The following is a 16,909-nucleotide window of genomic DNA, read 5'->3' on the forward strand; positions in this document are numbered from 1 at the left end:
GCTCTGCTCAGATTCTGTGTTTTTTTCACTTAATTTGGCTTTTCTACTATGGATTATCTTCAAATACATTCTGTATCTTCAAATACTTTCTTTAAAGAAGGTTTAACAAGGGAAAGAACGGAAGAATTCTGTTTGGAGCCTGCACTTCTTGTTCCAAGAGGTGGCTCTGCTCGGTTCCTCACACTCACAGACCAAAGGCTACAAGGTATGTTGCTTTTTCAAGTGACTTTTGAAGGGTCGCGAACAGAGGCTGTTACTATGGTTAAGGCCAGAAAGGAGGTTATTTATTTCTCCAGTTACTGCGATGAGGTGTTGCCCTCAAAGTCCAGGAGACCTCAATAGAGAATCTCCTCAGACTCATTCCTCAGGGTACCATCCTGAGAAGGCCCCAAAAAAGACCGCTCAAGGGTCTTCCGGGCGCAGTCCTTCAAGGATCTCCCCACTCTGTGGGAAAGGAGAGTAAAGGACTTGCTTTGGAGAATTATCGGACAACATAGACGACGTATGAGCCGTCTATATCCCCTCCTCTGGTCATAGGATCGTTCAGAAAGGCGTCGTCTATACCTCCTGAGGTACAGCCTAAGCAGCCATCGACGTCAAAACCATCATCATTGCAATGTGAGCGTCGACAACGACGACAGCGTCGACGATGACGTCGACGACGAGACCATAGACGTCGACGGCGACACCGTCGGCGTCGACGATTGGAGCGTCGTCGACGAGGACATCGACGTCGACGACGAGGCCGTCGACGACACCATGGACGTCGATTTCAAAACCGTCGACGACGGCGAGGACCGTCGACGACGACGAGCACCGTCGACGACGACGAGCACCGTCGACGACGGCGAGGACCGTCGACGACGGCGAGGACTGTCGACGACGAAGACCGTCGACGGCGGGGACCGTCGACGGCGGGGACCGTCGACGGCGAGGACCGTCGACGGCGAGGACCGTCGACGGCGAGGACCGTCGACGGCGAGGACCGTCGACGGCGAGGACAGTCGACGGCGAGGACAGTCGACGGCGAGGGCCGTCGACGTCGGCGAGGACCGTCGACGGCGAGGACAGTCGACGGCGAGGGCCGTCGACGTCAGCGTGGACCGTCGACGACGAGGCAGTCGACGGCGAGAACGTCGACGTCAAGACCGTCGACGTCAAGACCATCGCCGTCGACGACGAGACCATCGACGTCGCCGACGCAACCATCGACGACAGCCTCTCGGAACGAAGGCCTGTCTACGGTATCAATGAGGGCTTCATCTCGAAGACTAATCGGCATGTCTACGGCCTGTCTACGGTTTCGATGATGGCCTCATCTACGATGATGGCCTCATCTATGAAGGCGCATGGCCTCATCTACGAAGGCGCATTTTAGTGGGTCATCTACGAAGGCGCATTTTAGTGGGCACGTCTATGACAGCCTGTCTACGGCAGCCCGTCCACGGCAGCCTGTCTACAGCGTCTACAGGGCCTAGTCTACAGTGCCTATTCTATGAGGACCTAGTCTACAATGGCCTAATCTATAGTCTACGATGTCCTAGTCTACTGGCCTACTCTATGGAGGCCTAATGATCGATGGCCTAGTCGTCTACGAAGGCCTAGTGCTCGATGGCCTAGTCTACGATGTCCTAGTCTACGACGGCCTAGTCCATGACGGCCTCGTCTACAAGGGCTAGTCTAAGGAGTCGACTGCTCGCCTACGACGCCCTGTCTACGGTATCGACGATAGCCTCATCTACGTAGGCTCATCTTCGAGGACTCGTCTACGGCGGCATAGTCATTGAAGACATCGTCTATGACAGCCTGTCTGGTCGACCAGGGCCTTCTCTAAGATGGCCTAGCCTAAGATGGCCTCATCTACGCGGGCCTCGTCTACGCGGGCCTCGTCTACGTGGGCCTCGTCTACGTGGGCCTCGTCTACGATGGCCTAGTCTACGAGGGACTCGTCTACGATGGACTCGTCTACGATAGCCTCGTCTAGGATGGTCTAGTCTATGATGACCTCATCTACGACGGACTCAGCTACGAAGGCTAGTCTACGACGGCGTCGACGGCCTTGTCTACGAGTAGTCTACGACGGCCTCATCTATGACTGCTCGTCTACGACGGCATACTCTCTGACGGACATCTTGTCGACGAACTCGTCAACGAAGGAGGAGATCCACCGAGTCTGTCATCTCTTTTAAGGAGGTATGGTCATCTATGACTGCGCGTCTACGATGGCATAGTCTATGACGGCTACCTCGTCGACGGATTCATCGACGAAGAAGGAACTCCACCACTCTGGAATCTCTTCTAAGGTGGTATGGAGAGCTGCTCAACGTTTTAAGATCTCCATGACCTCTCAAGAACAGGCCTGCTTCTTGTACGTCTTCAAAGAACCCTACAAGAAGGCAGTAAGATCGATACGGGTTATCCATTACCTATAGTCAGAAGAGGTAAGGGTCCGGTAGTACCCCTCCTCTGTATCACTGGTGATCCCTCTGTTGGAGAAGAAGTATAAGGCGCCAGATACAGCACCGGCGTGCTTAACAGGAACTTTCTAAGCCGGACTCCGTAGTGCCACAGGCGGCCTAGAAAAACTCCAGGGATCCTTCGGCCCCGTTGTCACCTCCTCCTGATAAGGAGGGTCTAAGAGTGGACAACCTTACGAACAGGTTTTCCTCTGTGAACGTTCTAGCGCTCTTGGTACGCTAGCATGGAACATTGTGGGCACACTGGCCCCATACCAGCCGGAATTACCAGACTCATCCGAAGAGGAAGTTAGGTGGATTCCGCTGAGGCGAGGCATTGGCGTTAAACCATAGACTGCGCGAGGAATATCGCTATGACAGGTTTCCGCAAGTGGCTGGACCTGCAGTCTTGCGGATCCAAGGAGGGCCCTTTCTGTCCTGAGGTGCAAACTACGTTTGTGGACGGGCCAGATGAGGGCCAGTCACTATTGGCACGAAAAGTTAACGAAACAGACAATGCGAGAGCTTTGGACACTCTTCAGTATATGAACCAGTCCTTTAGTACAACGGGAGGAAGAAGAAGGTCTTCCCTCAAAGGAAATTATCAATTCCAATCTTCCTGCTCTTCAGGCCAGAGTAGACCACAATGCCTTCAGTCGCCGTCAATAGCAAAACAAGCACCCATCTTCTGAGAAATTGTCTTCTCATGGAACGGGCAGCGGAGCTATCAAGATATACAGCTGCATCTACGTCTGGATTATACTGTAGAAAGGAGCTATAGCGAGTGTTCCTCCTCCTCAAAGGAGCTGTAGCGAGAGTACCTCCTCCTCATAAGGGAAAAGGTTTTTTTTTGTTCCTGCTTCCTTTTTAAATCCAGAAAACAGATAGGAGGAGGAGACCAACCTTGGGCTTCAGAGACTTACACCCTCCTAAAAGAGGCAGTTGTTTCGCATGGTAATCCATGAGGTCCAGCAAACAGGACGTTTACTTCCATATCCCACTTCACAGGAATCGCTAAAAGTACTTACGATTTGCAGTAGTGGGCAGACATTTACGGTTCCGCGTTCTGCCTTTCGAGCTCAAGTCTGCACCACACATATTCACGAAATACAGTTCCCTGGGAGCGACATAACTAGGACACCAAGTCTTCGGTATCTGAAGGACTGCCTGCTCAAGGCTTCATCCTTAAAAGACGTGTCCAGGTCTCCCAACGCCTGTTCAGTTTTCGATGCTGGATCTCATCCTCAATCAGGAAAAATCGGTCCTGAAACCTTCTCACTACATCAGTTTCCTAGGTACATCAGTTTCCTAGGTATAACCCTGGCCACACGGTCAGCAAAGGTTTTCCCATCAGAGAGTGATAGTGTATCCTCCTGGTTCCTCGCTCTCAACTACGAACGAGACCTCTACAAGAGGCGCTATCGAAGCAGTGGTTACAATCTACAGGGTCATCTTGCCACATAAAAGAGAATCCTCACATGGCCGGAGTCCTACAATGAGGAATATCCTCTCAAAAACTGTCTCAAGGCTTGTCACTCCTACTTCCGGCGGTTCCTCACGTCGTCACAAAATGCGGAAGGTAGTCTCCTATGGAGAAGACACTACATATCAATCTGCCTGAACTGCTGACGGTCTTCCTGGGCCTTCAAGATTGCCTACCAAGAATAAGACGAACAATGGGCTCACCTATGCGCTCAGCAGGCAGAAACCATTGTAACAGGGAGCTGGACCAACAAATCATTGGCCCCATCTTCTCCAGATAAAACACGCCGCAAATGGATCTAATTGCGACGTGAATGAAAGCCGGATGCCCACACTTCCGTAATTGGCTAGGGAACGCATTTCCAACCGCATGGCGCAATGTCTTTGCGTAGGCCTTTCCACCATTCCCGATGCTCCCATTGTCCTCAAGACACGGTTGGTGGAGCCTTGTATTCTGATTTTAATAGCCCCAATTGGGCCGAGGCGACATTGGTTCACAGAACTCCACCACCTATCCCTGTAGCCGCCGATCCACCGGCGGCAGTATCTATCTCTGCTACTATGATCGATAATGCAGTTCGACATCAGGGTCTGAAGTCTCTCTGGTTGGTCGCCTGACCCCTGACACAAGACTGAGTTCAGAGTTCCACAATCGGAATAATCCACAGGAATGTAGACATTCTTGCCAGAGCAAGTGCGGATAGCACATGAACATATTCCTGGAAAGGGAAGCGCTTTGGGTCTGCGGTGTCGACCGCAGCAATAGGCTTTTCTCCACATCACTGGTGCAAATATTGCCTTATCTATCCATTACAGTACATTTAACAGTGCTATCTTGTTATAAAAGAATTCAAACGAGCCCATCGCTATGGTCAAGCGGGTTGCTTAAGCAAGTTCTGAAACGTTTATATAGATCTTTCCCGCCAGTAAGGAGGTTGCCACCTCCTGGCATCTCAATGTGGTTCTTACCAAGCTCATGAAACATCCGTTCAACCAGTACACGGAGCTGACCCAAAGTATGTCTCGTGAACAATCCCCACTAAGAGTCAGTGGGCTACAGGCGGTTTTCTATCCAGAGGAGCGAGCGAGCTCCAAGCTCTGTCCATTCAGGAACCGCACATGCAGTTTTTCTGCTAGTCCATTCGGAACCGCACATGCAGTTCAGGAAGGCTAGCATGGTGCTGAGACCGAACCCAAAATTCATTCCAAAGGTGCCTTCAGCCTTTCATCTCAATGGGCCAATAATCCTTCAATCTTTCTTTGCGAACCCTTCAACCGCAGCAGGAAGGGCTCTACATTCTTTAGATCTCAAAGAGGTCTCAGGTTCTACCTAGATAAGTCTAAGACTTTCAGAAACTCTTCACAACTGTTCGTGACATACAGCAGACCAAGAATGGGCCTGTCCCTCACGAAACAAAGCATCTCAAGATGGATCTCATCAACGATTGCATTCTGCCATGACCAGGCCGGACGGCCTTTGACTGATCAGGTCACTGCACATTCCACCAGGACGATGTCCACGTCAGCAGCACTCTTCGCGGGGGTGCCAATCTTGGACATTGGCAGAGCGGCGACCTGGAAGTCACCGCACACTTTCTCCAGCCACTACTGCCTGGATATCGAACTTCAGAAGGATATGGCAGTGGGTCAAGCGGTGCTTCGCCATCTCTTTCAGTGAGGTGAGCCTTCCTACTTCCCGCCATCCAGGTATGCACATTCCTTGCTCTTGTGATACTATATGTGATGTTATATGCATTGTCTAACATGACTGCAGAACTGATTTACATCACAAATGTGCATATCTGACTGCTAACTATTCTGATTCAGGCATGTGAATCCATGAAAGACACCCCTAATACTGGATAAGAAATGCGTTACTTACCTGTAACAGCAGTTATCCAGTATTGGTGTCTTTCATGGATTCACATGCAACCCTCCCGCCTCCCCGGGAAGGACTCACATCCCTCTCTGACAACATTACGCCTACCTAGCTGGGTGCGTACGAAAATCTGAGGGACTGAGGCTCCTCCCAGGAAGGTTCTAGAGGGAGGTCGGAGCTGATTGGCTGACTGGGAGAGTTTGGTCCTTTTTACATAAGGACTAAGAAAGGCTACTAAGGGGAGGCCCTTAGGCCTATTTTCTCTATGTATGTCTATAGGACATTACTTTTTTATGTACCGGAGGCTCCCGTCTCGACGACGGGGAATGATTCAGGCATGTGAATCCATGAAAGACACCAATACTGGATAACTGCTGTTACAGGTAAGTAACGCATTTCATATATATATATATTAGGGCTGCCAAGAATGAGAGACGGAAGCCGGGACATTCTCAGCATTAAATGAAGGTTCTTACCGACTTCTCTGTTGCCGTGTGCTTTCTTCACTGCAGAGCCATTGAATATAAATATATATATATATATATATATATATATATATATATATATATACACACACACACACACCACAGCTGGGGCGGAAATTAAGTCTGGCGCAGCCACATAACGCCACCTATTGTCGAGCAGAGCATTGCTGTTCAATCATCCCGATCCAGTCTGGAACATGGGGATATTCCAAAAATAAAGAAGCTGTGTGTAGTAATAAACCACTACTCAAATGAGGGTTCCAAGAAAGACTTTTATTCAGTCTAATACAAACAGGTGCTCCCGGCTTGGCGGCATAATCTGTCCTTCGACATTCTAACCCGCACTCCCGGAGGGAGCGCGGACCATACCAAGTGGGCAGCAAAAGGAGGGGGGGAAACGGGGAATAGGAAATGGGTGAGGTTACAACACTGTGGTTAGATAGAATATGCACCAAAAAGAGGATTAACAACGGTAAGTTGCTTGTTCTTCAGCAGAATACTTAACGTGCACATTTTCTGACCAAACACACATGTTTAGACAATTCTCGGACTTTTGCAAGTATAATCACGTTTGTCTCCCTACTTCCAACAGCTGTAAATTGGTGTCTTGTTTGCAGCAGTTCGTTGTTTTAAGGAATTTCCTGGTGTATACAGGATGGTTTGGATTTGATTACATTTTTTCTTATTATTGACTTTAAAATCTTGTTTACCAATGTTAATTTCTTAATTAAGGTTTTAGAGATGGAAATGTAGAAGAGGAATTTGGAGAAAAGAGTGCTGGTAGAGGATTTAGTCACTCTGAAGATACTTTTGGTCAAAGAAGGGGAAGAGGAGCTGCTGTCAGAGGCACACGTGGAGGATTTGGTCGAAGTGAGTTAAGTTATTGCTGAACCATATTATACTTGTTATTGATGTGCTCTATGACTGATGGAACTTTTCAGTGTGTTACCTGACTTACAGCTTGTCTTCGCCCCTCACCAAGCTTAATTAAGAGGTTTAAGGTAACATGCGAGAACTGTTTAACTATCAGCTTGCACACCTTGCACTCCTGACTTTCTAGAATTGGATATTTGTCGTTTACATGCTTGATTCATTCCCCATTTAAAGAATAGGCGTTCCTCCGCTTTTTCGTACTTATGTGAATTCTATGCCCTTCCTAGGAAACTCAGAAACATACTACGCAATATTCAATGAGAATGCCCCTCAATTGTCAAGGGGCTACATCAATATCAGGACATTTTCAACTACAAGCTAGGCCTTTTCAACCATGGACTGTTAATAGTGTCCACAGCAGAAACCTTGACGAAAGGCAGTTGGGAGGCATACAGAGTACGGTCATTGGACACCTATGTTTCCACTGGCATTTTCTATCCAAATATTGAATGGAGGCAGCGTACATGTAATCAGAATTTTTCAATGAGAGCTTTCCATTCTAAGAAGCTTCTTTACATATTTGCAAAACATTGATATTAGAGGAACGCAACACCAATGTTACTCACATAATCTCCATCAGGACCCATATACCCTCCAGCATGCAATAGCTTACAATGGGTTCGACGGAGAGCTTCAAGACCCTGGTCTTTGTCATGTGCTTTATATTGTTTGATCAGTTGCCCCCAAAATTTCGTTTGTTGTATATGATTTGCAATGGTTGATCACTTTTCTTCAGTAATTTTTATTATTGTATGACCATTTAGTGTATACATTCTGAGGGCTGACAATGTCTTCAGTTTGCATTTGCAAATATTGACAATACCTAGTGATTTAATGTAGAACTCATTGAATTGTATGCATAATATAATAAGCAAATGTTCATGAGTTTTATATTGTGTTGAACCACTAAACACTGGGACACTTTCTTATGATAGCTATGAATCACTGTAAAACCTTTGACTGGCTTTCTGTGGTAGAAAGGAGCTTTTTCGACTAATAGGAAGTTGTTGTCCTGTAAGGTTGTTGACTAAGAGCACACTGGATTCCCATAAACAGAAACTGATCTTCCATGTCCCCGGCTGCCTGCCTTTGGCTTTCAAGAATGCTAAAATTGTGATGGCACACCTTTCAGTGCTAATGGTAGATTTCTAATACATAATTTAGATGTACTCTTGCACTCCTATTTTTAACCGTTCTTTTAATTTGTAGCGTGCTCCTTATGTGTGCACTCCATTGTGCACCAATATTATGCAATGAAAAGCGTACCCCTATCAATTGGGGTACGTCCCCAGGTCACTGCTTATTGACCCTCATGGTTTGTTCAGTTAATAATGAGGCTTATTCAATTTTTTGCTCATTTATTATTCATCCTTGGAATATCTTTGTAATAGAGTTGTAATTCACTCCATCTTATATGTCCTTGTTATACTTAGTTCCATATTCATACATCTTCCAATGCATTTCGGCTTCAATCCGCCTTCATCAGGGAAATGATAATCTATGAATCAAAATGTTATGTTCAATAAACGAGGATGCTGCATACAACATGATATGGGTGTTGATCTCAAATTGCAACGTGGACCTAATCCCTTATACGCTCTGAACTAGGTAGGTTTGATTATTAAAAAACACCCAATGCTTGTGAAAACCACTACAAAGGCTGAATCCTCTTTAATGCCCCAAGAAGGCAAGTCATTGATGTACTTTTATGCAAATATTCTGGAACTATAAGCATACTAGCTGTAATGTCAGAATACCTTGCACTGTTCTCTGATGGCCTCTTCCTTACTACATCAGTTTTGAACTTGATGTTTTCTTGGTCAGAAGACTCATTATAAGTCGCCTGTTGTGGGGGGTGAGGGGGTGTTCAGTATTATCCGAATGTTACTTCCCAGCAAGAGTAATTTTCGGATGGATACTTCTACCTGTACACCTATTTCTTCTTGATTACTGGCAAATGCTGGACTAGATTCAGAAACGGTAAAAGCTTTACTGTGCTGTTAAGTTGTGCAGTGGTTCTGGACTTAAATCACAGTACTGCACAAAGCACGCTCTGGACGTGCATCACAGTACCGCACAAGCACCCTTTGAAGCACTGATGTCATTTTTTGTGCTCTGGAATGCGGATCTGGTGTTGCTTTGCTCAGAACTTTCTGTTAACAGTTTATAAGATCAGCATTTTTGCAAAAGGTCCCTCTCAAAGCTGTCTGGCTTGAAATGTCGCCATTTCGGTTTCAAATTGTTTGATTCAAAGTCCTGCAAGAAGTTTTGGGGGTATGCATGCTATGGCCATAAAGGATTGGGGAACCAAAACACTTGGTGGCTCAGAATCAGTGCCGCTCTACTTCTGGATGTCCCATCAGGTCCTGCTTTCGTTCACCTTCAACCTGATAGCCTTCCAAGTGGGCTTATTCTAGGCAGAAGCCTTCCAGAGATGTGCATAAGCATAACCGGGGACCTTCTCTCTCTCAACCTTGTTTTAAGTCCAGAGGTGTATCATGCAGATGACTCTGAGGTACATTGCAGCTTTGACCAAGGCAATGCTAATATTATTTCATAAAGTCCCTTCTGGCTCTCTTGTGCACCTATGCCCTATCCACATGAACCATACCAAAGAGTTCTGGGTGGATGATCAACTCTTCATTGGTGTTATAAAGGTAAAAGAAAGGACATGCATAAAGAGACGATCTCAAGATGGATTGTGCTCTGTATCAAAATCTGGTACACACTAGTCCAGAAGCTGCCTTCTGAGGGTTTGCATGCTCACTCCACTAGAGCCAAGGCTGCAACCACTGCATTAGTTCAATGAGTTACCCCAGTATTGGAACTTTAATAGATTCCCATGCTTTGTATCATTCCCCGTCGTCGGAATGGGAGTCTCGGTAACAAAAATACCATAGCTGTAGGTACAAAAGACCAAGGAAAAAGGCCTGGGCCTCATTCCCTTTTGTAGCATATCACCCTCTTTGTGTAAAAGAGACCAAACTTAGGCCTCAGCCAATCAGAAGTGCCTCACCCTTAGAACCTTCCTGCATGAACCTCAGTGCCTCAGATTTTCTACAGCTCGTTGTGCTTAGGGAGTCTCCTTTGAGCTCTGCTCAACTTCTACTCTTCAAAGGATTTATTTCATGATTTTTTCTTCAGAATCTTTCGGATTAACTTCAGGATTGTTGGCTGCCTTCCAGGATGTCGGAAATGGAGAAGAAAAAAGCCCTTTTCAAACCATGTTCCACCTGTGGCAAGAAAAGGCTTTTTGTGGAGGATAAGCACAAAGACTGCATTTATTGCCTCTATCCTGACCACCAGGCTGCGGACTGTAAGATCTGTCGCACTTTTTCGACCAACACCCTCCGGGACCGTGAGGGTAGACTCTTGACATGGCTCCATAAGCTGAAATCCAGGAAGGAGACTGTCTCTAGTGACAGTGAGGATGCAGCGTCAATGTCTTCTTCAAGAAGGTCAGTGAAGAGGGGTAGGGGTTCCCCTTCTCCTTCTATGGAAAGATCTTCCAAGGCCTCAAAAAAGACCCCCAGTGAGTCTGAGAGCCTAGGTGTGAGAAGTTGGCTTGATATATGATGCTCACTAGTTCTAGTGGTCACCTTGTATCAGTCCAAACAACCCTTATGGTGATTGGTTGTAAGTCAACCTTATAGACCAGCTATCCTAATGGTAGCATGGACAAAGCAGTCTTAGGCTAAACTCTTTTGTCATGTGAAGCCTGCTGTTTTACCACAATATAACCCCTTGAATACCAGATGAAAGGACACCACACAGGTTATGAAAATAAACAGTATATTTATTAATAACAAACACCTGAACTCGTTGAGGTCAGAGGACTAAGCACATGACAATCTCTTAAGAAAAATACGATAAGTTGCACAAAATTACAATGGTGCCCTAGGGGCACGGCAAACCATATACTAAGTAAATGGAATGTGAGAGTCGATAGAAGAAATGGAGCTGTCCAGAGGCTGCAGGACCGCTGGGACTACGCTATCCTAACCTTAGGTAAGTAATAGGAGACCCACGGGACGCGGGTGCAGAGTGTGAACTCACACGCTGGATGCGTAACAACGTCTATGGACAGTACAGTTCAAGAAAAAGGAGAGTACGGACAATCCTGACTAGTTATGACTAAAACGACTGTGAATCTGGACACTAGGAGAGTCAAGCTACCCTTAAGCACCGAAATGCTCTCGTTACCTCACCCACGGGCTGCTGGTGCATAGGTGGGAAGTCGTGTCTGGTTTCTGCGTTGAAGTCAATGGAGCTTGAAAGAAAAGATGCTGCAGGCGACCAGGAGGAAGATGTCCGGTGTGATCCAAGGGTGGATCAGAGATGCTGAAGACCTGAAAGCAGAGGGGACAATGTTCAAAGTCACCAGCCAGTGACTGGAGTGGAACCAGGAAGGAACCAGATGTCGTTGTCGCGATCAGGTGAAGAGTGGACTCTTGACTCTGCAGCCACGTGGACCAGGAGGCGTCTTCGACGACCAGGATGGAGGCACGAGCTGTCCCACGCAGGCTCTCGCTGTCGGCGGTGTTGGATCCGGAATCGGCGTCAACCGGCCTTGGCAAAGGCAACCCACGCGGTGAGTGGAAAAGGCGTCTGGTGCGGACTAGGAGAGTCCGGGGTTGCCCCTCTTTTGGAAGGGAGCAAGGGCCAGTCTGGAGCAGCCAGACCAGCAGTGAAGATTTCAAGGTTCGTCGTCTAGGAGGCCACTAGCCTGCCGGCAAGTGACCAGACAACGTGTCAATCAGCAAACAAGCAGAAGGGCCCCACGCAGATCTCGTGGGTGCTGGAGTGCTGATCTTCGGTGCAGGGGCTGCTCGGGGCTGGGGCTTCTCAGTCCCCAAAGCACTTGGTCGAGTTTACCTCGGGAGTCGTGTTGGAAGCGAGGTGCAGGTTCGTTCAAGATGGCCGGTCCCACGTGTCTCGTCGCACCCACGGATCTCAGCAGTGCTGCAGATGTGAGTTGAGGTCGGAGAGGTCTGGGAGTCTGGGTCTCGTCGGGCTCTGAAGTCTGGATCCTCGAGGGAAGACGACAAAGGGAAGCCGCTGGACGCTTGATGGTGCCTGCAGTTGCAGGGTGGACACTCCTTGCCCACAAGGGAGATTTCTTCAGTCTTCTGGGGAGCAGAACGTCGAAGTCCAGAGTTTCTTCTTGTAGAGTAGTTCAGGATTAATCTAACTTTGAATGGGACCAGCTCCTACCTTTATCCTGCTAAAGGGGGCTGCACTACTGACTAGGTCCCTCCCCTGGGTGGGACCAGGAAGGGGGGTGGTTACACCCCCTATCCTTTGTCCGGCTTCGCACCAGAACTGGGGCAGCGGTGCCCCAGCAACTGGTTTGAGCCGGTGTATGCACAGGGCACCTTGTGTGCCCCAGGCATGTCTCATTCCTTTCAGGCCGGTCCTACCCAATACACAAAATCCTGTCTGAGGTGGTGCTAGCACCTCCCAAGGCAGGAAAACCTTTGTCCAAGCCTCCCTCGCTGGAAGGACTCCCAGCAGCAGGAGTTCAGACTTGTGTCTGTGGTGGCAGCATCCATTTTGTGATGCTGAGGCCCGAGTTAACTTTAACCGGGGTTCACAGTTACATACATGTCGTGCCCCTCTAGAAGGGTGGAATGCTACCCCCGTCGCCAGAATTGGCGAGGGGGTAGTATTCCAATTCGTATGACACCTTACTCGACATGTTTTGATAATGCTATACCAAAGTTAGCATTCAACCGCGAGGTTGATAATGCACTTAAGAGTATATGGTGTAGCGTTATCATGGAACAGCTATTAGGACTTGGTTCCGCAAGCTGCAGACGGGCTCAGCTCATGCCAGAGCACCACCTCACATAATTCCAAGCACTCTGCCTTCAGGATTGTTAAGGCCTGCCATAGGAGTGACTGATAGGAGGATATGTGTCCATTTTAGGGTTAGATATAGGTATACTATATCTACAGCAAAGGGTGATTACACCACCTTGCCCCAGCTGTCTTGCAGCCAGTTGTCAGGTTTAGGTGGCCAGCCAGGGGTGGCATATTACATGCTTCAGCCCCTGGTAGGCCCTGGGTACACCTATGCCCTGGATACCTAAGGTACACTATACAGGGACTGACAAGGTGGCCCAGTACCAATTGGTAAATGCACCTAAAGTACATGGTTGTTAATTTAGAGAGAGAACAGCTAGGCTGTTGGTCTGATTAGCAGGCCCACAGCCAGGGAAAGTCGTAAACCAGTGAAGCAAAAAGCACAAATCTGGGGTGACCATAGGATTGCAGACCCCACTCTCCTACTTAACCCCCCCCCCCCAAACTTAGGAACATTAAACTAACCTTGACCAGGTGAGTCTTACTGTTCTAAGTGGAAATACCTGGAGAGACCGTCTGCATTGCCATGGTCAGTCCCTGGTCTGTGCTCCACTGTAAAGTCCATCCCCTGTAGGGAAATGGACCACCTAAGAAGTTTGGTGTTTTCACCCTTCATCTGATTTAGCCATAAGAGGGGCTTATGGTCGGTCTGAATCTTGAAGTGAGTTCCAAACAAGTATGGCCTCAACTTCTTCAGGGCCCAAACCACAGCAAAGGCCTCCCTCTCAATAGCTGACGAACGTTTCTCTCTAGGGGTCAGCCTTCTGCTTATAAAAGCAATGGGCTGGTCATGACCATCAATATTCAGTTGAGATAGAACAGCTCCCACACCCAACTCAGATGCATCTGTTTGGACAATGAATGTTTCGGAGTAGTAAGGACTCTTGAGAATAGGTGCAGTACACATGGCCTGTTTTAGGTCATCGAATGCCTTCTGACAGCTAACTGTCCACTGAACTTTCTTTGGCATTTTCTTGCTTGTCAAGTCATTAAGTGGTGTCACAATGGACCCATAATTTTTGACAAACTTCCTATAGTAACCAGACAGGCCCAAGAAAGCTCTGACCTGTGTCTGGGTGGTTGGAGGAGCCCAGTCCTTTATGGCCTGTATCTTGCTCTCCAAGGATTGAACCTGGCCTCCACCCACAAGGTGGCCCAGGTACACAACCTGACTCTGCCCTATCTGGCACTTGGTGGCCTTGATAGTGAGGCCTGCCTTTTGCAGGGCCTCAGACTTTCCTCAGGTGGATCAGGTGATCCTCCCAGGTGGAGCTAAAGACAGCAATATCATATGGATATGATGCACAAAAGTCATCCAACCCAGTGAGAACTTGGTTCACCAACCTTTGAAAAGTGACAGGTGCATTTTTCAAACCAATGGGCATCACCACAAATTGGTAATGACCTCCTGGGGTAGAACATGTTGTTTTGGCCTTGGCATCCTCAGCTAACCTGATCTGCCAATAACCAGCTGTTAGGTCAAATGTACTCAAGAAAGTTGCAGAAGCCAACTTGTCTATAAGTTCATCTGCCCTAGGTATTGGGTGGGCATCTGTCTTAGTGACAGCATTGAGACCCCTGTAGTCTACACAAAACCTCATCTCTCTCTTACCATCCTATGTGTGAGGTTTTGGCACTAGAACTACAGGACTAGCCCAAGGGCTCTCTGAGGGTTCAATGACTCCCAATTCCAACATCTTGTGTACTTCTTTCTTTATGCAGTCCCTGACTTGGTCAGGTTGCCTGTAGATTTTACTCTTGACAGGCAGACTGTCACCAGTGTCCACCTCATGGGTGCACCAGTTTGTCTGACTGGGGGTCAGTGAGAACATTAGCCTAAAGGACTGAAGAACCTGTTTACAATCACTTTGTTGATGCTCAGAAAGGCTGTCAGAAAAGACTACACCATCTACTGACCCATCATCAGGGTTCTGAGTGAGCAGGTCAGGGAGAGGGTCACTCTCTTCCTCCTGCCCCTCATCTGTGGCCATGAGCAAGCCCATGTCCTCCCTGTAGACAAATGCCTTGAAGAACAACAAATAACTGTGGGTCTAATAGTGAGCTCAAAACATGCTAAGTGTTGCTGGCTATGTGTCTGCTACTACTATGAAGATAGAAGACAGACTGGACAGTTAACCACTGTGAAAAATGTCCATCAGTTACGCGATTTTGGGCACCCAGTACATCATTTGGTCTACTCCACAGTAGTTTAGCCACCACTCTATCACCATAGATATATATTGGAGATACGGAGTGATGGATGGATGTCTGGTAGATTAAGTTTGTTTGTAACTGTGAGCAGTGCATAAAAAATGAGTGTAATAAAAAATTATAAGTGTAAGATTGGATGGTGCATACAATTATTACTTTATTCTGGAGTCATGCACCTCCAAAGTTAAAAACAATAGTGCAAATAAGTCAGGTGGTTCAAACAAATACCTTCTGACTGGGCTATCTGGTCGACCTGTTTCTGCGGTTACTGGTCAATTGATATACCATCCGCTTCCTCAGGACCCATAAACTTAATTGCTACTGCTAACCTAGTGATGTGTGAAAAAACAGGACATTTGTGAACGGAAAAAAGTGTCACCTGTACACTTCCATTTTTCTCCTGTGAGTGTCCGTTTTTGACACAGCCAGCGAATCCACATGTAATGAAACACAAACAATCATAGCACTTACGTTAGTACAGGCTATACAAACATTATTGGTCAAATTGTTCTAATATTGCATCTGGGTCAAATGACCCTAGTGTGTATAACATTGTCAACGTAATCAATGTCTCACCTTAATTTTTAAGGGAAATGGCCTCACCTCACCTGGCAAACAGCTCAGGAAAATGAAGCACCGCTCTATAGTGCAGAGAAATATATACAAAAGTCAGTGTTAAAAGCTAGTGTCTGGCAGGTACAGAGTCACCACCTACAGGATGCCAAACAGCAACCCAATAGGGGTCAATTGTCTTATCATTATTCACGATTATGGCATATTTTAAATCATTCGGCATAAAAGAACTGTTGAATCGCCATGAGGTGTCTATCGCTACCATAACGTAGTGCTTAAGCTCCAAAAGGTGATAGTATGGCCGTAAGCACCAAGCGCATTCAAGCACTAATTGTCTAAAAATACAGTCATTGCCACAGACAGATATACTCTGTCTACCACAGTGAAATCGCGCTGTCTTAAAGCGCCTTCCAACCATTTGCACAAGCAGCGTCTATCACGCCCTGCATATCATGTAAGGAGTTAATGAGTTAAGCATAGCCCCTCCCGCAGCCTTACCTCTCCGTCGGTACTTCAGACAGCCAGCCGGGCTGTTTGGGGAGGTGCCGCGGGGGGAGACGTGCACTTCCTTATTGTTTCTGAGCCAGCACGATAGGTCACACGCGCGGCTCAAAACTACCAGTGCTTCTGGGAAATGTGGTCCCGCACGCGCTTGACAGGCGTCCTCTAGCGCGTGTCAGTTAAGAACTACACCAACCTCTGGGAAATGTAGTTTCAGACGCCTCACATGGTCGCGCTTTGTTTATACTGCCGCTATTCATGGAAATGTCAATTTTCGCGCGGTGACTATATAAATTAATGTGTCAAATGTTCAAATCACCGTCCTACAACCATCGGACTCCTTCTCAAGAGTGCTGGGAATCGGTGTGGACTCTAACAATGGGTGGCTAATGAGTGTGTTGATGGAACAATTATCGCCATTTTCTGGGCATATTTACAAGGCAGACATATACATGGCTGTAAAGCCTCACTATCAGTGGTGGAAATAAATTGATATGGTCCATATCTCATTAGATAGGACTAAC

General features: G+C 47.4%; 1 protein-coding gene across 7 annotated transcripts in view; it reads left to right on the forward strand.

Moving 5' to 3' along the window:
• Positions 1 to 16,909, forward strand: part of DDX4 (DEAD-box helicase 4) — a 1,965,714-nt gene that overhangs the window by 851,424 nt on the left and 1,097,381 nt on the right. For all 7 annotated transcript variants that reach the window (XM_078675096.1, XM_078675100.1, XM_078675101.1 and 4 more), the window contains exon 8: positions 7,035 to 7,172. In XM_078675096.1, coding sequence (XP_078531222.1) covers positions 7,035 to 7,172 — 138 coding nt within the window. The remainder of the gene's footprint in view (positions 1 to 7,034; positions 7,173 to 16,909) is intronic.

The sequence above is a fragment of the Lissotriton helveticus genome, chromosome 2_1 (assembly GCF_964261635.1).
Source record: "Lissotriton helveticus chromosome 2_1, aLisHel1.1, whole genome shotgun sequence".
NCBI lineage: Eukaryota > Metazoa > Chordata > Amphibia > Caudata > Salamandridae > Lissotriton > Lissotriton helveticus.